The following is a 23664-nucleotide window of genomic DNA, read 5'->3' on the forward strand; positions in this document are numbered from 1 at the left end:
CTGCATTATCTATTAATATATGCAAAGATTATTAACCAAATACAATACATATTTGGTATTGCTGCGACCGTAACGACCTGAACTATAAAAATATTATGTTATTTATCCCGAGCAGTGAACGCCGTAAAAAAAAAACTAAAAAAATACTGCCATAATTGCTGTTTTTTTGGTCACTTTGTCTTCCAAAAATTGAAATCAAAAGTGATCAAAAAGTCGCATGTATCCAAAAATGGTACCTATAAAAACTATAGCTCGTCTCACAAAAAACAAACCCTTATACAGCTCCATTGATGAAAAAATAAAAAAAAGTTATGGCTCTCACAACATGGCGACAGAAAAAAAACACATTCGCTTTACAAAAGTAATTGTATTGTGCAAAAAGTTGTAAAACATAAAAAAGTTCTATAAATTAGGTATCGCCGGAATCGTACGGACCCGCAGAATAAAGGTAACATGTAGTTTATAATGCATGGTGAACGCAGTATAAAAAAAACCTGAAAAAAAACTATGCCAGAATTGCTGTTTTTTTGTCACCTGGTCTCCCAAAAAAAAAAGGATAAAAAGTGATCAAAAAGTTGCATGTACCCCAAAATGGTACCAATAATAACTACAGCTTGTCTCGCAAAAAAACAGCCCTCATATCACTACGTCTATGAAAAATTAAAATAAGTTAAGGCTTCAATAAGTCAGGAAAGAAAAATATCCAGTTGTGCAGCCAGAGGGGAACATTTCTTCTGTTTCAAGAGGCGAATTATCAAGGCACTAAAATTAGGGAACCAGGAAGGGGAGGGCCCAAACATATCTGCTGGAAGCGAGGGTGTCCGTATTATACCAGGACAACACTATCCCAGCAAAATTCCCCAAACTGCAAAGGTGCTGATAAAGGAAAAAAAGAACATTTATCAGCGCGCCACTGGCCTCTGCAGGAAGGATTGCTTCACAGCGTAACACACATCTATGGATTATTTTTTTTACCTTATTATTATAACACCTGACTTTGCCCTTGATGTACTCTGCCCAGCTCACATATGCCCCACATTATAAACGGAAACACCAGTAATACTCCAAACAAAATTACTACCAAGCAAAAGCCACGCTCCAAAAGCTAAATGGCGCGACCTCCCTTTTGAACCCTACAGAGTGCACAAACAGCGGTTTACTTCAACATATATGGCATAGCCATACCCGGGAGAACCCTGTTAACTATTTTTGGGGTGTGTGTCTCCAGTGGCACCAGCCGGGCAGGACATATTTGCCACTGAATTGGCATATCTAGGGAAAAATAAAAATTTTTACTTTGCACCTTCTGAAGCGCAATAATTTATGGAAAAGACTTGTGGAGTGAAAATGCTCACTACACCCCTTAATAAAAGCCTTGAGCGGTGTAGTTTCAAATGGGGTCACTTGTCAGGGGTTTCTTTTATTATTTCACATCAGAGCCTCTGCAATTGTGAACCAATACTGTGTAAGTCACCAAATTAGGCCTCAATTTTACATGGTACTCTTTCACTCCTAAGCCCTGTCGAATGTCCAGGCAAAAGATGAGGGCCACATGTAGGGTGATTCTAAAATCGGGAAACACAGCATAATAATTGGAGAGCTGTCTTGTTATGGTGGCACAAGCTGGGCCCCACATATTGGCATATTTATGCAAAAAAAATCCCATTTTCACGCTGCAATATCGAGTGCACACTAATTTCTGCCAAAACACCTGCGGGGTTAACATGCCCATTACTCCCCTAGGTGAATACCTTGAGGGGTGTCGTTTCCAAAATGGGGTCACTTCTGGGGGGGGATCCACTGTTTTGGTCCCACAGGGACTTTGCAATTGCGACATAGCTCCCAGAAACCAAATGCAGCAAAATCTGTACTCCAAAAGCAAATGGCGCTCCTTCTCTTCTGAGCCCCGCCGTGTGCCCAAACAGCAGTATTGCCATACTCTGGAGAAATCGCTTTACAAACGTTGAGGTTCTTTTTTTCCTTTATTTGTTCACAAAATGAAAATTCATTAGCTAAAACTACATCTTATTGAAGTAAAAGGATTTTTTTTCTTTTCACTGCCCAATTCTAATAAAATCTATGAAACACCTATGGGGTAAAAATACTCACTACACCCCTAGATGGATTCTTCAAGGAGTGTAGTTTCCTAAATGGAGTCAATTTTTGTCGTTTTCACTGTTTTGGTCCCTTATGGGCTTTGCAAATGTGACATGGCCTCCGCAAGCCATTCCTGCTAAATGTGATCTCCAAAAGCCAAATTGCCGCTTTCCCTTCTAAGCCCTGCCGTGTGTCCAAAAAGCCATGTGACCACATGTGGGGTATTGTTTTACTCGGGATAAATTGCTTTACACATTTTGTGGTGCTTTTTCTCCTTTAGTCCTTGTGGAAATTAGAAAAAAATAGCTAAACCTACATATTCTTTGAAAGAATGTAGATTTTCATTTTCACAGCCTACTTCCAATAATTTCTGCAAAAAACCTGCGGTGTCAAAATGCGCACTATACCCCTAGATAATTTCCTCAAGGGGTGTAGTTTCCAAAATGGTGTCACTTTTGGGGGATTTCCACTGTTTTGGCACCACAAGAGCCCTTCAAACTAGACATGGTGCCTAAAATATTATCTAATAAAAAGGGGGCCCCAAGATCCTCTAAGTGCTCCTTTGATTCTGACGCCGATGCTTCCGTCTATAAGCATGCTAGGGCCACATGTGGGATAATTTCTAAAACCTGCACAATCTGGACAATAAATATTGAGTTGCATTCCTCTGGTAAAACTTTGTGTTACAAAAAAAAAAAAAAAAGAAGATTACAAATGTATTTCTGCAAAAAAAAAAAAAATGAAATTTGAACATTTTCCCTCTACTTTGCTTTCATTTATTTGAAACGTCTAAAGGGTTAAGAAACTTTCTAAATGCTGTTTTGAATACTTTGAGGGGTGAAGATTTTAAAATGTGTTTACTTATTGGTGGTTAATAATATATAAGGCCCTAAAAGCCGCTTCACAACTGAACTGGTCCCTGAAAAAATGGCCTTTTGAAATTTTCTTTAAAATATGAGAAATTGCTGCTAAAGTTCTAAGCCTTGTAATATCCTAGAAAAATAAAAGGATGTTCAAAAAACAAAGTAGACATATGTGGATGGTAATTAGCAACAATTTTGTGTGGTATTACTATCTGTCTTACAAGCAGATACATTAAAATTTATAATAATGCTAAGTTTTGCAATTTTTCACTACATTTTGGTGTTTTTCACTAGTAAATATTGAATTTATCGAACAAATTTTTCCACTATCATAAAGTACAATAAGTCACGAGAAAACAAGCTCAGAATCGCTTTGCTAGGTAAAAGTATTCCCAAGTTATTACCACATAAAGTGACACGTCAGATTTGAAAAAATGGGTCTGGTCCGGAAGGCCAAAATGAGCTTGGTCCTCAAGTGGATATACAGGTCATCCTGATCCTCCTACTTGTAATTCTCATTACTCTACATTACTATTGCTGCATTGGTGACATGACACATAACTGACCATATTGGTGGCTGATCTGCAGCTTCTTGACGTCACTTGGAAGGTCTGGACGCTGTTATACAGGACTCTGAATTCTTCCTATTACTTCCTATTATGTATTGTCCCTTCCCTATGTGGGACTTGTTCTATAATGTAGAAAAGTTTACCTCTCCGCTCAACAGGTAGATGATCTCCAAGGTGAAGTTTAATATTCTTCTTCTCATCTCATTCCAATCCTTGTCCATCCTTGGTGGGTCATTGAGAAGGAATGTTGTGGAAGAGAAGATGAGAAAACTGGAGGATCTGATACTGCAGACGTCTTTATGAAGGAAGGAGAAGATGGAAATCATACAGGGGACAACATCATGTGTGACATACAGAACCTCACTTATTGATCATTGAGAGAAACATCTTCTCAGAGCCGTCACCACATGGAATAAAGGGGTATTCCCAACACAGACATTTCTCCCCAGGATATGCCAGAAATGTCTGATAGATGCGGCTCCACCTCTGGTCATGATCGGATGTTTCTGGAACTCCAATACAAGTTAATGGAGAGAGTCGTACACACGTGTGGTCACCTCTCCATTCATTATCCACCTGGATGCAGTCATCACCTCACCAGTCAGGTCGGGAGACCCCGTTCTCCACATAGAGGTGGGACCCCCATATATCAGACATTCACACATCTGTCAGGTGCTCACAGGGTATGGATGGTTGTCATGATAGCCTGGGGGGATAATGATGGTCTGCTATATTTCTGCTCCTATTAACTCCTAAAGCTTAAAAGGGGCATTCCCATCTTAATGATCCTAGATTAAGTTGTTGCAAATGGAGATATAGACAAATTTGTAAATACCATTTTTTTTAAGGTTTTGTCGAATTCAAAAGATGATCCATTTGGACCACCCCGTCTTTTGCTTTGTTTGTCAATGGTTTCCAATGGTTGTGACCACTGCTACAGTCTAGCAGCGGTCGCCGCACTTTCACAGCTCCTACTGTGTATTTCCCTATTACGCTGGCCGGGTTCCCTGGTGTGCACATTGAGCATGCGCAGTAGCTCTCAGCCCGGCTGCCTCTCTCCTGTTATCATGAAAGTGAATCGGACGGCTCCAGGGTATGCACAGTAGCCTTTAAGCCGTCTAATCTTTCTAAACACCTCACGCAGATGTAGGGCCCCTATTCAAAGCTCTGTTATCTCTATATGTAAAGTGTTTAGTTTGTGTTTGAGATCGTTCCTGCAGCACGTGTGTCACAGCGTTCAGCCACAGATCTTCACAAGCAGAGCAACGAGCAGCAAGAAAAGAAGATTGAGAATCAAATCCTGGTAGGAAATCTGAATGGAGAAGTTCAATAGAGTTATTTTTGGAGAGTAATAAGAATTGTTAAAAGTAGTGAAGTAAAAAGTGTTTAAATATGTACAAATTTTTTTTTAAATATATATATAAAAAAATAGTTATACTTAAAAAAAACGTTTTACCACTTTTTCTCTAAAGTAATGTAAAAAAAGAAAAAATACTAAAACATAACTGGTATCACCGTATCCGTAAAAGTCAGAACCATTACAATATAACATTATTTAACCGCACAGTGACTGCCGTAAAAAAATAAAGAAAGTTGGAATCGCTGCTTTTGGGTCACCTTAGCTATGTAAAAAAAATTTAACAAAAAGTGATCAAAAACTTTAGCTCGCCCCACAAAAAAACAACAATCCCTCTGCTCCATCCACAGAAAAATAAATAAGTTCTGTCTCTGAGAAGACGGGGGAGGGAAAAACAAAAACGGAAATTGGGATGGTCGTTAAGGGGTTAACCTGCGGTGTGGGTTATAAACATGCAGGTTATCGGATTTATACTGTGAATTCGCTGCGCATTTGTTGCAGAACTTCCCCATTAAGTTCAATGGGAAAGTAAAGTTCCGCAACAAACGCCATTGTTCCCAGAATCGTCTGCGGCTAAACCACATGTTCACAGCAACGCTGCAGGTTACACTTATATAAAAAAAGAAGGTGTCATGTGACCCCTGTAGCCAATCACAGGCTGGAGAAGTCACGTCATTATAGGGGTCACCTGGACAAAGATCAGCCGAAAGAGAAAGGATGTGTTGCTATGGTAACACTCGAAGAGGTGGAGTATCGGCCTTGTAGTATGTTTCTAGTAGAAATTGCGGAGGATTTTACGTACAACATTTGGTGTGAATATTCGTCCGGATTTCCTTGCGTGTTGTGAGTAGTATACGCTACGTGTGAGCATACCCTTCAGGCAGTCTGTCCCATTCAGGCAGTTGTGGACCGCAATCATAAAGGCCTTCTGACAACGATACTTGCTCTGGCAGGTAGAACGTGGCTTATAACCGTTATTGCAGACCTCCACACCGACACGTGGCAGAGATGATGGCTAAGTCCGGAGTCAAATGACCGCGAGCTCACAGTTCGACCAGCGTGACTGGAGTGAGCTGTCATCCTGCTGGCAGAGATAGGGCAAGAATGCCACAGCAAACCCTGCAGCTCCTCTATAACACACACTAGCGCGGCGATCTGACTGCAACGCGAACCGTCGGCAACTAGATGCAGGTACTACAGATCGCTGCCTAGTCCGCAACTTCCTCCCTGTAAGCTAATATGACAGCGCACATGTCCCAGACTAATTGAAATCCTCAGCAGAGTACGCACTCCATGGAGATTTCGAAGCCGATGGCAGGAGCGGGAGTGCCAGATGAACATGCACCTATCCTTCAGAGCAAGCCTAGAGCGTGTGGATGGGCTGTGTTGCTTGCAGCTTGCACAGGGTGAAAAGAGAACGAATGGCGCTGGAGAGATGCGGCCTTGAGAACTAGTAATGGTCCTTACTCTGATGGGGTAGAGATTCCACCGCAAAGGTGATGGCTATATGCAGGTAGTTCCTGGGTACGTAGAGACATCAGTTAATGACGACTACTCAGAATAATTCAGCTGTGAGCTGCTTTTAGGGCACGGGGAGCGGAGGAGCTGTGAGATCAAGCAGCCATTTTCTTCAGTGGCTAGACTACGCCCCATCCCTCTCTATTTTTAAGAAAACCAACTTGGTCTGGTGATACGATATCAGGGAGAATTTTTTTGAGTCTATTGGCCAACAATTTCGCTATCACTTTTAAGTCAGAGCTTAAGAGGGAAATGGGGAACCTATAGTTGGAGTAAGAAGTAAGATGCTTACCCTCTTTAAGAATAACGGAAAAGTGGGCATGTGTCACGCCTGGAGAAAGTGAGTGACCTAGAAGAGAGAGGTTGGCTAAGTAAAATAATCGGGGAAGTAAGACCTCTTTGAAAATAGCATAATAATTTACTGGGAACATATCTGGGCCAGGGCATTTACCTGAGGGAGATTGGTTTAAAGCGGTTTCAAGTTCTAATAATGTGAATGGACGGGCGAGTTCCTCACTTTACGAAGTAGAGATTGTGTGAAGGGATAGTGAGTACAGGAAATTAGAAATAAAATTAGACCTACTATCTGCAGAAGGGGAGGTACAAGTGCCATTTAAATTATACAAGTCCTTGTAAAAGGAACGAAATTGCTCGGCAATGACGTCAGAGGAATGAAGCTTTCAGCATATGCACATAATTAAGAGACTGTCTCTGTTTCAGCCTCTTGGCCATAAATTTTGACGCTTTATTGCCATGAGCATAAAATTTATGTTGAGAGTGCATAAAGTATCTCGCTTTATACTGTGGATTCGCTGTCCTCAACTCATTGAGTGTTTTTCAACTGAGTTCTCAGGGTAGCTAACTCTTACGAATGCTGTAAGGCTAGTGATGCTTTGTGTATTCTTTCTAAAGCTTGTATCTTAGCCAAAAGGTCATCAACACATTTAGTTCTCCCGCTCTGCAGATGGGAACAATAACTAATGAAATTACCTCAAATAAATGCTTTATGAGCATATCACACTAGGCGAAAACCTCAGGGGTCTTGTTTAACTGAAAGTAGTCCTTCAGTTTAGATTGGAAATCTTCTTTAACTTTTGCAGTGCTCAATATAGAAACGTTTAAACGCCATTTAACTATCTGCTTGTTTATGTCAGTGAGACGAAGGGTTAAAAAAAATGGGAGCGTGATCGGAATGTAGTTGCGAGCCAATTGTTACTGAGGAGCAAAATGTAACAAAAGGTTTGGGCAGGAACAAATAGTCCAATCTATGGTAGGAGGAGTGGACAGGGAAAAAGAAGGAATAATCTAAGTGAGTCGGATTAAGGCATCTCCAAACCTCGACTAGGCCGTAATCTACAAGCAGGGACTTTAATCTACGCAATGCCCTATAGGACATAGCTGATTTCTTGGAGGAGGAGTCAACGAGTGGATCCATGACTAGGTTGACGTCACCTCCAATAATGACCAGGTCCTCGGAGAAGGAAATCTAACAATGTGAAGGTAGTAATCAACCAATCGATTTGACCAGTGTTGGGGGGGGGGCATATAGATTGCCAAAGGTGAAAGTCTGAGAACCTATTTTACCCTTTAACAATAAATACCTGCCCTCCAAGTCTTGGAGATGAGAGGAGTATACAAATGGAACAGTACGACGAAAGCCTATGCTCACACCCCTAGATGCAGAATTCTGAAAACCACAATGGCGCCAGGCAGGGAAATTGGAAAATGATAAGTTGGGAAAGTGGTTTCATCTAAAATGCGTTTCTAGTAGCAACAAGACATCACAGGAGGCTTTCTTGAGAAAATCTGGCATCTTCTGGAAGGGGAGTGGAATCCCTTGACATTATAGGATACAACTTCTAAGGAAGCCATGACTATAAAAAGAAAAATAAGCTCAGCTCGAGAGAAATATAATGCTGTCCAAGGGGGGGGGGGGGGGGGGTCGAGCACAGGCAAACCCATCTTCCCAAGTACAGTAAGTCAGAACAATATAACATGAAGTTACTGTCTATGTAGTAAAGGTACGAGAAATCACAACCATACATGTACAAAAAACAAACATTCAAACAGTATAGGAAGATGTATGAATAAGAACCATATTGTAAAGCTACAACAGAACTTCAGGTGTGGTCTAAATTACCACAAAGGAGACCATATTACATCATATGTACTCGTAGAAACAATATCCATAACAGTATCAGTATCGGGGGGGGGGGGATAAGATTCCATAACATTTTATTCCAAACCCAAAGCCTGGGAACTCTCCATGGACAACTTAGAGGCAGTATAAGAACGGAGAATCATATAAAAACGGAAAAGAAGAATGTGGGGAGTACCATTAAACGTCAGCTAAGAACGAAAATGAAGACGCAGAGCAAACCCTCAGTCCAAAAGAACAGAGGGAAATTATGAACAAAAGACATTAGTTATAAGATACCTATAATTCAGGCATCAGAAAAAACACAAGAGAACAGTTTACGTAGGCAGTCCTTCAAGTTTAATCTTCTAGCAATCTCCTGGCTGTCAGGTGACCGGATCTCTTCTGATTCCTTTGAGATTTAGGGGCAGGGTTCTGATTCCATGGGGTGGCGGTGGTAACCTGGGGGAGAGAAGCTAGATCTGTCACCATGTCCCAATCCTTAATAAGCAATGGAGCAATGCCCAGGTAAGTATAGACTTCCTCCAGGTCGCCTATCGAGTAGATGGAAAATCGACGAACCTCAGCTGAGAACAAAAGGTCGAATGGGAAAGTCCACCTGTAGATTATTCGCCCGACTTCTCCGGAAATCCGTTAGAGACTTAAGCTTCATGTGTTTTTGTAAGATGACTGCAGCCAGGACTGATATACCGAAATCTCAGTATCTTCAAATAAAATAAGTGCAACATCTCTGGATTTAAGCAGGATCCTATCTTTCACTTTGAAATTGAGGTAGCGACAGATTATGTCCCTAGGGGGATCATTGGCTTTAGGTGGAAAATGCATTGCCCCTGATTCCAATATTGAGCGAGAAATAGACAAGATGGTGACCGAAATGTCCTCAGAGGGCACAAATTTAAGAACACAGAAACTATTATTTCAGTGGCTTCTATTCTCCTGATCTTACAGTGCTCTAAAGATGGTATTATAAGTGGTCTAACGAGAAGCTTTGCGTAGCCGCTCCGTTAAACTACAGAATAGTGGCCAGGGAGATTTATAAGGCCTGAACCCTATGTACAAAACAAAAAAGAAAAAATATGTCAGAAACATAACAAGGCACTCTTGGGTCGAACCCTATGACCAATCTGTTGGACATCTTGCTTAATGTCAGTCAAATCTTTTATGGCACGCTCAAAGGTTTTTGCCAATACCTGCTTGATGAAAGCACTTGTCAGCGGTAAATCCCCAGATGATGCTGTACTCAGTGTATCGCTCTCTGCCTCAGAAGCCTCAGAGACTTCTTTGTCCTGATGGCGGCGGGAAGACGGCACCATCTTGGGGCTCCGTGCCGGAAGAGACGTGGTTTCCTTTTTCAAGAATTCCTCCATCTCATTCTGAGAGAGGAAGCTGGAGTGGCGATCTCCGATATAACCCTCGCTTTACTTCCTCCAATCTTAACCATTTTGAGGTCTATGAAGCTTTTGTAGGCAGTGTATGAGCTACTGGATGCATGGGGCTCAGCGAGACATGTCCATGCAGTCTCAGCGCCAGCTCCGCGCCAAACTATTTTTTATTTTAACAATTCGTTATTTCTTTATAACTGTCGTACATCATGAAAAACTATAGAAATTTGGTATCACCGTAATCATTTTGACACACAGAATAAAGTTATCATGGCGTTTTTACTAGAGATGCATGATGCATCGAAACTTCGATACTGTTTCGATGCGTTGCATCCTCAAACTGTTAGATACCGTTATTTCATGTATTTCGATACTCATCTTATCATTGTAACACATGAATGTATGAGAGCGGGGCTGCGGCTGTGTAATACATGTGTGATACAGTCATTGCCCCGCTCCTGAGTCCTGACAAGTGTGCACCTCATGCTGACCGCGCGCGCACACTTATTGTCAGGAGCGGGGCAATGGCTGTATTACACAGCCACAGCCCGGCTCTATAACGGCGGAGATCAGAGAAACCTCATCTCCGCCGCTATTCACCTGAATGCTACCATCAAAGCCTACCGCAGCATTCGAGAGGAAGTGAGAACGGGGATGCCCCTTGGATCGCGTCACAGGAATCCCTGTAACGCGATTGAGGGACATACCATATATGGGCAGACAGCCCAGGGTCCATAGAAGGACCCCAGGGCTGTCCTACCATATCTCCTATTGTTAGGGCATGCTGAGGTATGTCCTAACAACTGCCTGTGTGTTATCAGTATATAGATATGTGCCAGTACATTACCATTTATAAAGTAAAAACATAAAACAAATGTTAAATAAAAAAAAATAATACACATACACATTTTTTACAATAAACAATAACATAAGAGAGTCTCAATACATAAAATATACACATATTGGGTATTGGCGCGGCCGTCATAACCTGCACAACAATTTTTTTGCGGCATTTATGATGTGTACGCTATAAAAAAAATAAAAACTGCTTTCTTTCACTTATTAATGTGACGTGCGATGAATTTAACCTCCACGTGCCTCACATTAATAGTAATTAACCCCGTCATGTGCCTCACACATTAACCCATTATGACTGAGAAACATGATGTGGTTAATTACTATTAATGTGAGGCCAATGGAGGTTAAATTCATCATCACACCTCGCGCCTCACATCAGAAAATGGAAGAACATATTTATTTTTATTACTGTTGGCAAAGTATTGAAATCGCAATACTAAACGAAGTATCTGTAATGAAGTCCAAATTCTGGTATCGTGACAAGCAACCCTAGTTTTTACCATGTTTTACGCCGTAAAAAAAATAAACCCAAAAAACATAGGAGGTACACATTTCACCCCACAAAGAAGTTTATTTCAGTTGCAGTGACATTATGTGATACTTTATAGGACGCCCCGAAAAACTACAACTCGTCCAACAAAATATAATCCGTCACACCGCGGGACTGAAAAACGAAAAAAAGTAATAGATCTGAGAAGACGGAGAAGGAAAAACTAAAACAGAAAATGACCTGGTGGTTAAGGGGTTAACCTGCGGAGCGGATTATAGACACGCAGGATATGGGATTTATACCGCGGATTCGCTGCGCATTTGTTGCAGAATTTCCCCATTAAGTTCAATGGAAAGTCAAGTTCCGCATCAAACGCCATTGTTCCCAGAATCCTCTGCGGCTCCACCGCGTGTTCACAGCAACGCTGCAGGTTACACATATATAAAATAGAAGGCGTCATGTGACCCCTGCAGCCAATCACAGGCTGGAGAGGTCACATGTCATTATAGGGGTCTCCTGGACACAGAGCAGCAGGAAGAGCAGGGACGTGTTGCTATGGTAACGCAGGGAGAGGTGAGGATCGGCCTGGTTGTATTTCTGTAGTAGATATTCGGGAGGATTATACGTCCACCATTTGGGGTGAATATTCGGGGTGATTTCCTTGCGTGTTGTGGGTCGTATTCGCTACGTGTGAACATTCCCTTAAACCGCACGGTGAACGACATTAACAAGAAATGTATAAAAGTCAGTGAATAAGTCGTAAGTAGCGAATATTATGTCATTACAAAATACGACTCGTCCCACAAAACACCCGACCACTACAAAGACCAGAAATAAGCACTTACCCCAAAGAGGCCGGCACTGGAGGGGTTAAATCCCTGCTCTTTCTGGGTGTGAGTCCAGTGGGCGGGGTCACTCAATGATTGACAGCTCTCTGTATACACACTCATAAAGGGGTGACTGATAACAGAGAGAACACCCGACCAGCGCTGCTCTCTACGTCTACACGGCAACAGATGAAGGACCTGCGATGACGTCACCACCACGTGACCGCGGCAGAATGGGCGGAGCTTATCAGCGTAGACGAGGAAGAAGGACCTGTGATAATATGAAGATTACGTGACCGATGCATCAGGGGACTGAGCTTAGAAGTGCGAAGAATGACCTATAGATGAAACACCTGTGATGATGATCGCGTGACATTAGGGGTCATGAGGATCATGTGTCCGGGGTAGTAGGGGCGGAGCTTATCAGTAAAGTGGAGAAGATATAAAGGACCTGTAACGATGATCACGTGACATGAGGGGGCGGGGCTCTGAGCGGTCGGGTGCTGTGCTGTGCCGTGCGGAAAAGTGATGACCACGTGATATGAGGGGCGGAGCTCTGAGGGGTCGAGACTATTACTCCTCTCCACCGTTAAGGCCCGCCCTCCTGGCTCGGTCACGTGGTGGTGACGTCATCACAGGTCCTTCAGCTGTTTCCGTGTATGAGGTAGAGAGCGGCGCTGGTCGGGTGTACATGACTTCTGGTCACCGGTGTTGTTTAGCGTTCTTTCTGTTATTAGTCAGGTAATTTCCCATGATGCAGTAGTAAGGTAAGTAGAAATTACATCAGGTTATTTCTGTCCGGTTTTTGTCTGGCACAGTGTTGGTAATTATTGTTATTTATTTTAAGCGCTGTAAATATGAAATACAGGAGGGTTTAACCCCTTGGTGACATCAGATCTATAGTATTTGGCTGGACATGCGCCGTCACACTAGAAGGAGCGGAGCCTGCACCGTACACGGCTACTGACAGCCGCCTGCAACCGCCAAGATCAGAGACAGCGCAATCCTGACCGTTTAACCCCTCAGATGCCGTGATCAATAGCGACGCGACATCTGATCAGTTAGAGATCGCGGCTTCCTCTGTCCTCCGAAGAAACTGCACGATGGCCGGTTACCATTGTAATACGTGTTTTGTTTCTTAAAAAAAATGATTTAACCATTAAAAATAAGTAACGTAATCGCCACATCCGTTATTGTCCAAAATATCAAGTTATTTAACCCGCAGAAGAAATAATTGACTATGTGAACGTCGCTGTTTCTGGTCGCCGGGTTTCTCCAAAATATGGAATAAAAAAATCACATGCACCCAAAATCTCCCCAACAAAATCTACATCTCGCCCCTCAAAACCCCTCGCACCGCGCAATCACCGGACATATAAACCCCTCGCACCGCTCAAAACTGTTTTTTTTATATTTTTGAACAACTCGTTCTTTCCTTTGTAGAAGATAAATATATAAATTTGGTGTCGTCGTAATCGTATTGACCCGGAGAATAACGGTAACAAGTTATTTTTACCGCATGGTGAACGCCGCAAAAACAAAACCCTAAAAACAATACGATTCAGTGTTTTTTTTTCCGCTATTCCAGCCCACGATTGTTTTTCTCTTTCCCTGTATGTTATAGGGGATATTAACCCTTTCTTGACCAAGGGTCAATGTGTCCAGGTCAAATTTTAAATTTCTGATATGCACTTCTTTAAACTATAATACCTTTGCAACCGCTTTGAATATCACAGCTATTTTTACTTTTTTACAAGACTTATGAGGCTTTCGTTTTCTACATTTGGTTAATCCTGTGTTTTAAATTTTTATTATGAGCAGACAAATCACAAAAAATGCGGAAAAACATTTTTTTTTGTAATTTTTTTAATATATATTTTTCTATATTATGGGTATATATGTATATAACTGTCACCATGGATCGCTGGGAGCGAATAAGAGGACTATAAGGCTATATTCACACGACGTGAAAAAAGGGCAGTTAACAACGATTCAACTGTCTGTTTTTCATGGCTGTTTTGCATCAATGTATCTCAAAATTTGAATCCAATTTCTGACCGTTTTTCACCGACATTTGCCATCCATTTTTCATGGACGTTAATAAAAATGGATGAATTTTCGTTAGGGGTTTTTTGTTGTTGCAGCTTCCTGAAAATACCACAGTGCCCATGTAGATAGTGACACAATACCACTGTAAATAGTGCCACAGTTCCCACTGTAGATTGTTCTACACACCGTGCCTATGAAGATAGCGCCACAGTGTCCCCTGTAGGTAGTGCCCATATAAATAGTGCGCTCAGGTGTGTTAAATAATGATAGCCTCTCCCACTAACCTTGAGGGGAGTGGCGCGTGGTGCATGGATGTAAATGTGTACTACAAACAATAAATACTGTGTATAGTATACACGTGATAATGTGGTATGTGAATATAGGGGGCATTACTAAGTGTAGTACATAGGGGTAGGAGCTGTGAGTGAAACATGGAGGGGTAGTGTTTGGATAGTGAGGCACAGCATATATCGCCGAATAGCAGCATATTTAGAACGCCCATACTATAAGATAGAGCGGGCTGCCCTGCATGTAATGCCAAACACCTGCACACCATGCTCTCACAGCACCATAAGATCTGGCCGCATCCTGAAAAAAGTATATACAGTGTAAGTAACCATGAAAAAACATGGGGTATTGGTTGTCGTTTTGGCCAAAGGAACGCAAGCTCGCAATCCTCGTCACAGATCCCCATGCTTGCGAGTCCCTAACCGGAACTATCCCTCCATGTTTCACCACTGCAGCTGCTACATTGGTAGCGATGCCACTATAGCGGAGCAGGGCGGTATCTCCCTTCTTTGCTATCTATTAGCGCCACTGTAGCTCCCTGAAGGAGCGGAATCCCCGTGTGGCCGAGGATTCCGCTGCTGGAGTGCTTCGCTTGATGTCTGTCCATATATGGACAGTGACATCAAGGGAAACTCCTGAATCGGAATCCCCGTCCACAGCGTTGCCGACTCTGTGACCTGGGATTCTACTCCAAGATAAGCCAGTGACGTCACTGTCCATAAATGCAGGCTATCTGCAGGAAGGGGGTGCTATCTACATGTGGGCTGTGGGGCGCTACCTTCAAGGGGGCTGTGTGGCGCTACCTTCAAGTGGGCTGTGTGGCGCTACCTTCAAGTGGGCTGTGTGGCGCTACCTTCAAGTGGGCTGTGTGGCGCTACCTTCAAGTGGGCTGTGTGGCGCTACCTTCAAGGGGGCTGTGTGGCGCTACCTTCAAGGGGGCTGTGTGGCGCTACCTTCAAGGGGGCTGTGTGGCGCTACCTTCAAGGGGGCTGTGTGGCGCTACCTTCAAGGGGGCTGTGTGGCGCTACCTTCAAGGGGGCTGTGTGGCGCTACCTTCAAGGGGGCTGTGTGGCGCTACCTTCAAGGGGGCTGTGTGGCGCTACCTTCAAGGGGGCTGTGTGGCGCTACCTTCAAGGGGGCTGTGTGGCGCTACCTTCAAGGGGGCTGTGTGGCGCTATCTACAGGGGGTACTGTATTTTTATTATTTACAAAGGGCACTGCGGCATTATCTACAGGGGCATGTGTGGCGCTATATACAGGGGGTGTGACACTAAAGAGGGCACTGCAGTATTTTCTATAGGGGGTGTGTGGCACTATATACAGGGGGGGTGGCACTATCCACAGAGGGCACTGCAGTATTTACAGGGGGTGTGGCACTATCTACAGAGGGAACTGTGGCATAATCTACAGGGGGTGTGGCACTTTCTAAAGAGGGCACTGCGGCATTAGCTACAGGGGGGGTGTGGCACTATATACAAGGGCACATTTTCAGAGCCTAGACTACCATTTTGTAGACCATTGTGGTAAAAACTGATGTTTAAAACTGATGACAACTGATGGTTTTGTAGTAAAAATCGTGAAAAAGTTTGATGCCCACTGATACATTTTTGTGTTAGGGCCTGTTCACATCACACTTCATTTCCGTTCCGGGGTTCCGTCGGAGGTTTCCGTCGGGTGAACCCCGCAACGGAAAGTGAGAGCACAGCTTCCGTTTCAGTCACCATTGATCTCAATGGTGACGGAAACATCGCTAATGGTTTCCGGTTTTACGACGGAATCGATAGCGTAGTCGACTCCGCTATTGATTCCGTTGGAAAACCGGAAACCTGCCGGAATGGTGACGAACGGAAACCATTACCGATGTTTCCGTCACCATTGGTATCAATGGTGACTGAAACGGAAGCTGTTGTTTCACTTTCACTTTCCGTTGCGGGGTACACCCGATGGAAACCTCAGACGGAACCCTGGAACGGAAAGCGAACGGTGATGTGAACAGGCCCTGAGTTGTAATCACTGAGAGACAAAAAAAACTGATGCTGATGCAACTGACATATGTGAAAATTACTGGGAGTGGCTATCATTATTTAAAGGAACAGTGTCATCACAATTTTTTTTTTTATATGTTAAAGATGTTAGTGCTTTATTAAAAACGTTTATATTTATTTGTGTGTTTGTGTTTTACTTTTTCTTATTTTTACACTTTTTCTTCCCTATGGGGGCTGCCATTTTTTTTTTCCATTTCTGTATGTGTCGATTAACGACACATACAGACATGGAATACGGCAGCCACAGTCCCATAGGGACTGCGAATGGGTCCCCTCCCATCCACTTCTGTGTACGCCGTCTGTGTGGGAACTGCGCATGCGCCGCTCCCACACAGTCCAATTTGAAATGCGTGCCGTCCGGCGCCATTTTCCTGTGGACCGGAAGTCGCGGCCGGACAGTAAGATTACTACTTCCGGTCGCGGCTTCCGGACTTGTGCACTTGGACCAGCGGCAGCAGACGGAGCGGACGGGCCGGAGGGAGCCGCGGCGGCAGGAGCAGGTAAGAGATTTCTATGTATGTTCGTGTTTGTGTGTGTTTACTACTGTATGTAAACCTACTACACTGTGTGTTAGCTCAAAAAATGGCGACACACAGTGTAGGAGGTTAGACCGTTCAAACCCCTCGTTTATCCCGGCACTAGCCAGGATAAAGGAGGGGGGGATTCTCAGAGCTCACTAGAGCGAGTGCTTTTTTCCCATTTTTGCAGCAAAAAGCAATGTGGTTGCTTTACCACATGCAATGCTGCAATTTTGGGAATAGCTCCATCTAGTGACCAGCAATGGGAAATATTATAAATTAGAATCTAATTTATAATATTTCCTGACTCGTGAAAAAAATAAAAAAAATTTGAACAATGTTTAATCTCCTACACACTAAATGTTTAATTAAAAAAAAAAAAACATGTTTTGCTGGCAACACATTCCCTTTAACACCTGAGCACTCTCCTTCAGCATCATTTTCTGACCTGGTCGCGTCCTGTTAGGAACAGGTTTTTACCTGCCTAATGTGTGAGTATGGCCTTTTCTGTGTTTTTATGTAAATAGTTCTACACCTCTTGTAGATAGCGCCATCCCTCCTGTAGATAGCACCATCCCCCTTTAGATACTGCCCATCCCTCTTTATGTATCCGCACCTCCCCACCCCATTACTGTAAATAGCACCACTGTAGCTCCCTGTAGGAGCAGAATCAATCTGGCTGAGGGAGCCCCTGATGTCTCTGTCCATATATGGACAGTGATTTTAGGGGCTAACTCTAAAAGCAGAGTCCCCTGCCTCCGCATCGGCAGCGCTGTGGCTGGGGATTCCGCTCCAGGAGTAGCTCCTGACTTCACTGTCCGTGGAAAACCCCTTTAAAAACTACATCACGTGCCACAATTGACATGTTCTCATATGGCTATGTCATTGGAAAAATAGAAAAGTTAAGGTTTTTGGAAGAAGGGAGGAAAATGAAAATTGGCTGCGTGTTCAAGGGGTTTACATAACAAGAGACAATAAACATTAATGGATGGCAGACTGATACAGAAGGAGAGACCCTGCCCGCATAGACTGCACTCTACAAGAGAAAGAGACAGTAGGTGAGGGTAGAAGCCGGTCATCCGGTGGAGTAGTGGCAGCTGGTTATTTCGGGATGTAACCTTTTCTGAAGAGGGGGTGATCAGGTTACTAGTGAAGGTTTGGATGGTGGGAGAGATCTGATGTGTTGGGTTAAAGAGTTCCAGATTATGTGGGATGCACGTGAGAAAGCTTCTAGACAATGATGTGAGGAACAGATAAAAGGAGAGCAAAGATGGTCTTATGAGGACTGGAGATTACGTATGGGGAGGTATAAGAAGATTAGGGCAGAGCTGTATGGAGGGGACCGTTTCTGGACCGGATATTTAGTACAAAAATCCACTTGAGCATGCATCTATGCAATAACATGTGCCTATCCTTCTCAGGAGCAGGAATGTGCTCAAGTAAACTTGAGATCTCTGGGTGTCCCAAATCGGAGAAATGTTTAGCCACTGGTAGATCAATTCTCTTCTTGTGAATAGAGTGCCTGTGGTTATTCAACCGGGTCTTAAAATCACAGGTAGTCTCACCTACATAAAGGAGCGAACAAGGACACCAAAGCACATATACCACCCATTCAGAGTCGAATGTGAGAAATAGTTTCATTTTGTATTGTATAAAAACATTCCCCTTACACATAAACCAACAATTGACGCAATGAAGACAAGGGAAATTGCCCATTTTTCTGGGTCTCAATAGTGTTTGACCTCCTTTTTTTCTTTTTTTTTTTTTTTTTGTGTTTTGCCAACCTGATTATTTTCAACTTTGTCTCGCGAGTTCTGTGGGTGTCTAAATGACATAAGGGGTGTGTTTATTAAATACCCCAATATGTTTATAGCTATTTTTGATAATGCCCCAATGCCTATTATTTTGGACACCTCCCCACTCAAATCAATGTAAGTCGATACAAATAGAATACGATTCTGAGATTTAGATTTTTTTTTGAGTAAACCAAGAGACTATCTCTTAGGGTAACCTTAATTAACTCTGGGTTTATGCAACACGTTTTGGATAACCCCTGTGGCCAAAATGAATAACCATTTGTTCTAGGGTCTGGTCAAGGTTGGAATCATCATCCACTATGCGTCTTGCTCTGAGCATCTGACTGTGGAAGCGAACTAATCATTCTCTTCGATTGGCAACTCTCGAATCTGCGTAGTGTGTTCCGATCAGTCTGTTTCGTGTAAAGAATAGTTTGAAAAATTTAATTTCTAATATCTACAGAAACATCCAAAAATTGGATATTAGTTGAGGAAAAAGTGATGGTGAATTGAATGTCAGAATCAATCTGTTGAAAAAAAAGTGTGGAACTCAAATAGAGCTTCCTCCGTGTCAGTCCAGATGAGGAAGATGTCATCTATATATCGCCACCACCTCAAAACATGAGAAGTGGTGGGATACATAGATTGACATCTCCTCCATCATGTCAACAAAGATGTTGGCATAGGTGGGGGCCATGTTTGACCCCATGGCCATTCCCCTTTGTTGCAAATAGAATTGATCATCAAATGAAAAGTAATTCGAAGTCAAAATGAGTTCAAGCAGAGAAACAATCAGTTCACAACATGGTGCACTATAATCAGATGTCAATAGTCCACGTTTAACAGCTTCAATGCCCCTATGATGATTGATGGAGGTATAAAGTGACACGACATCAAAGGACACAAGAATTGATCCCTGAGGTGGTGTCACATGTTTTAATTTACTGAAGTCTGAAGTGTCCCTAATGTAAGACCTGGTGTTGATAGCAAAATCCCTAAGTGCCCTGTAAATAAAAATAGAAATGTTTTTCAATAACGAACCTCTGCCCGATACAATCGGGCGACCCGGGGGATTGGTCAAACATTTGTGAATCTTAGGTAATCGATATAAATAAGGAGTTTTGGGATGTTCAAAGATAAGACATTTTTTAAGAGCAAGATCAATAACCCCTTCTTCAAAAGCCTGAATGACTAAAGAGCCTATCCTCCTTTCTATATCTTTATTACACGTTCTTTTACAGTTGACAATCAGACGGACATTGGGAATATGACAGTGTTTGCATTGCCCTGTGCCGTTTCCACACATTGGTTTGCGCACTGCGATGCCAAATGGGCTTGTATCGTGCGTTTCAGCGTTGCTCCTTCACTTGGTTGCTCCGCAACATTATACTTCCGGCTTGAATATTCGAGCAAGCGCCGTATTACATGGAGAACGCCGAGTTGCCTGACACTCCATTGTTTTTGGGTGTAGACTCTAAACGACAGATTGACATATATTTTGCCGGATTGGTGCGTGGCCTTATGTTCCCTACCTCTACACACATTGTTGTATTTTCAATCTAGTACTAATCAAGCTTATATAGGCTTGTTTTAATGTTTGTATGGATTACACTGTCATTTTTATCACTGACACGATATTAGATTGTTCTTGATGTTTATTTGTTGTCATATGTATATGTGCAATATCTGATTAAACTTTGCTTATATTATTTCCCATTATGTTAATGAGACACGCTATATGTGCTTCACATATTGTTGTATCACCATGCTTGAAAAATGTCCTGTAGCAGGACTGAAACGTTGCAGCTTTTGTTGACATTTGAGTTCTGTGGGATTTCTTCTACGTATTTATTTATTTTTATATATATATATATATATATATATACACACACACACACACACACACACACACACACACACACACACACACACACACACACACACACACACACGTCCTTCTCAATAAATAAGAATATCATCAAAAATTTATTTCAGTAATTCAAATCAATAAGTTAAACTCATATATATTATATAGATTCATTACACACAGTGTGATCTATTTCCAGCATTTTTTTATTTTAATGCAGATAATTATGGCTAACCGTTAATAAAACCCAAAATCTTGTGTCTCAGAAAATTAGAATATTATATAAGCCCACTCTGGACTTAATATAACACTGTGGACCAACACAGTTACTCATTGGTCCAAAGTCCGGTTTTCAGATGAAAGTAAATTTTGCATTTCATTTGGAAATCTCGGTCCCAGAGTCTGGAGGAAGAGTGGAGAGGTGTCAATCCAAGTTGCTTGCGGCCCAGTGGGAAGTTTCCACAGTCAGTGATGGTTTGGAGAGCCATGTCATCTGCTGGTGTTTGGACTTTATATAACAGAGGACCGAGTCAACGCTTCCGTTCACCAGGAAATTTTCCAGCACTTCATGCTTCCCTCTGCTGACCAGTTTTATGGAGATGCTGATTTCATTTTCCAGCAGGACTTGGCACCTGCCCACACTGCCAAAAGTACCAATACCTGGTTTAATAACCACAGTATCACTGCGCTTGATTGGCCAGCAAACTCGCGTGACCAAAACCCCATAGAGAATATACAGGTTATTGTCAAGAGCAAGATGAGACACCAGACCCAACAATGCAGACGAGCTGAAGGTCGATATCAAAGCAACCTGGGCTTCCATAACACCTCAGCAGTACCACAGGCTGATCACCTCTATGCCACGCCGCATTGATAACACCTCAGCAGTGCCACAGGCTGATCGCCTCCATGTCACGCTGCATTGATGCAGTAACTCATGCAAAAGGAGCCCCGACCAAGTATTGAGGGCATATACTATACATGCTTTTCAGTAGGCCAACATTTTGGCTTTAAAAATATTTTTTTAAATTGAGCTTATATAATATTCTAATTTTCTGAGACTAAATTTGGGGTTTTCATTAACGGTTCCCATAATTATCAACATTAAAAGAGAAAATGCTGGTAATAGATCACTCTGTGTGTAATGAATCTATAGAATATGCGAGTTTTACTTATTGAATTGAAATAAATTGACTTTTTGATATTCCAATTCATTGAGAAGGATGTGTGTGTGTGTGTGTACGTGTGTGAGATATATATTTGACATATATATATATATATATCTATTTATATTTTGTACATAATAAAACGCTTTAAAAGGATTTTCACGTCCGGGACATTTGACACATTTACAAGATGTTATAGATGTCAGATGCGGGTCCCACTTCTGGGACCCGCACCTATCTCTAAAACGGGGCCCCTTAATCCACATTCTATCTTTGTGTTCCCGCTGACGCTTTTGATTTCCCACCATCTAAGGAGAAAACTGAGTAGCCGTCACCACATGGATTAGACTCGGCCATTTCTCCCCTATGGGACTTACGGAAGCGTTCTACGCGGTTTTCTTATATGGACAGAAATCACGAGTCAGCGGGCACACCGAAAGGTAGAACAGGGATTAAGGGGCCCCGTTTTAGAAATGGGTGCGGGTCCCAAGAGGTGGGACCCGCATCTATTTGACATTTATGACATCTCCTGTGGATGTGTCATAAATGTCCCCGATGTGAAAACCCTTTTTAACTATTTTTAACAAATTATGTTACTCCCCTGGGGGACGTGAACTAGTGAAGATTAGATCGCTGGTACAATAGACTGTAATACTAATGTATTGCAGTATATTGTCATTAAAGGGGTTTTCCTGGGACACTTTTTTTTTCGTGCAGGGCAGCGCACGAGCACTGAGTAGTTTTATTAATGAGAGGAAAATGGGGCGGGCACTGAGGCGTAATCAAAGAATTCAACAGGGTTGGCATTGAGGAGACTGGACCAGTAGGATGCCTCAAACCCGGGTATACGTCAGAAGTCCTGGGTTTAAGGCATGCTATTGGTCCACAGCTTCCTCAATGTCCGCTCCGTTCATTATTTGTTGCTGCTTCAATAGCGGCACCATTTTATATCTAGTTATGATGGGGTACATATATATAGGTTGTAGAAGAATGATCGAGGCACTCACCAGAGCTGGCAAAACAATTTCTTTATTTCAAAAAGATCTCGGTCAGGATGTGGAATTGCCTACGGCCGTTTCACGTGCGTACACCCTTTCTCAAGGCCCTGGCGTCACTTCCTTCACCTGCCCTTTTATTTACAAATCAGTGCAAATTGTTACATAACAAGTGAAAGTTAAAAAAGACAGGGAAATGCAGTTTATTTTTGTGATTCATGCATCAAATACATATTCTTCTTAAAATGACAATGCTTTAGTATTACATTTTATTACTTTATCTAAAAACAACAAGGTTCATGTTAAGAACGAACTAAGATCGTTCCGGTCATTGAGACCGAGCGGTCCTAGCGCCCCTGACTGAGAAATTATCTCTGCCTCTCTTTGCAATAGAGATTTGTGTCTGTCTCCTCCTAACACCGATGGCTTAATGTGAACTATGCCCACAAATCGCATACATCGAGCGTTACTTTCATGTTTCTCCTGCATGTGTTGTATCAACCTAGGGCATCCCTCGCATGTAATTAGTGATCGTATATGTTCACGAAATCTTATGTACATAGGTCGTATAGTTTTTCCTATATAAAATCTACCACAATTACAGATCACTGCATATACAACATATTGGGTCCTACAGGTTATTAATCCATTAATTTCAAACATAATGCCCCCTAAATTCAGGTTCCTTGTACGTATTATGGAATTGCAATAATTGCATTGTCCACATTTATGATTACCCTTTGGACTATTAGCTGTCAGCCAATTCTCATTACCCTTGTCTTTTTGGGAAAAAACGGCCCCTGACCAATATGTCTTTTTAA

At 42.4% G+C, this 23664-nt stretch overlaps 1 protein-coding gene across 1 annotated transcript in view; it reads right to left on the reverse strand.

Moving 5' to 3' along the window:
* LOC142667230 (uncharacterized) overlaps positions 1-12366 on the reverse strand; it is a 34406-nt gene extending 22040 nt beyond the window's left edge. Inside the window, exons 1-2 of the mRNA XM_075847074.1 lie at positions 12138-12366; positions 3673-3824 (exon numbers count right to left, since the gene is read on the reverse strand). Of these exons, the coding sequence (XP_075703189.1) occupies positions 3673-3750 (78 nt within the window). The 5' untranslated portion in view covers positions 3751-3824; positions 12138-12366. The remainder of the gene's footprint in view (positions 1-3672; positions 3825-12137) is intronic.
* Between the last annotated feature and the right edge of the window lie 11298 nt (positions 12367-23664).

The sequence above is a fragment of the Rhinoderma darwinii genome, chromosome 1 (assembly GCF_050947455.1).
Source record: "Rhinoderma darwinii isolate aRhiDar2 chromosome 1, aRhiDar2.hap1, whole genome shotgun sequence".
NCBI classification, from domain to species: Eukaryota; Metazoa; Chordata; class Amphibia; order Anura; family Rhinodermatidae; genus Rhinoderma; species Rhinoderma darwinii.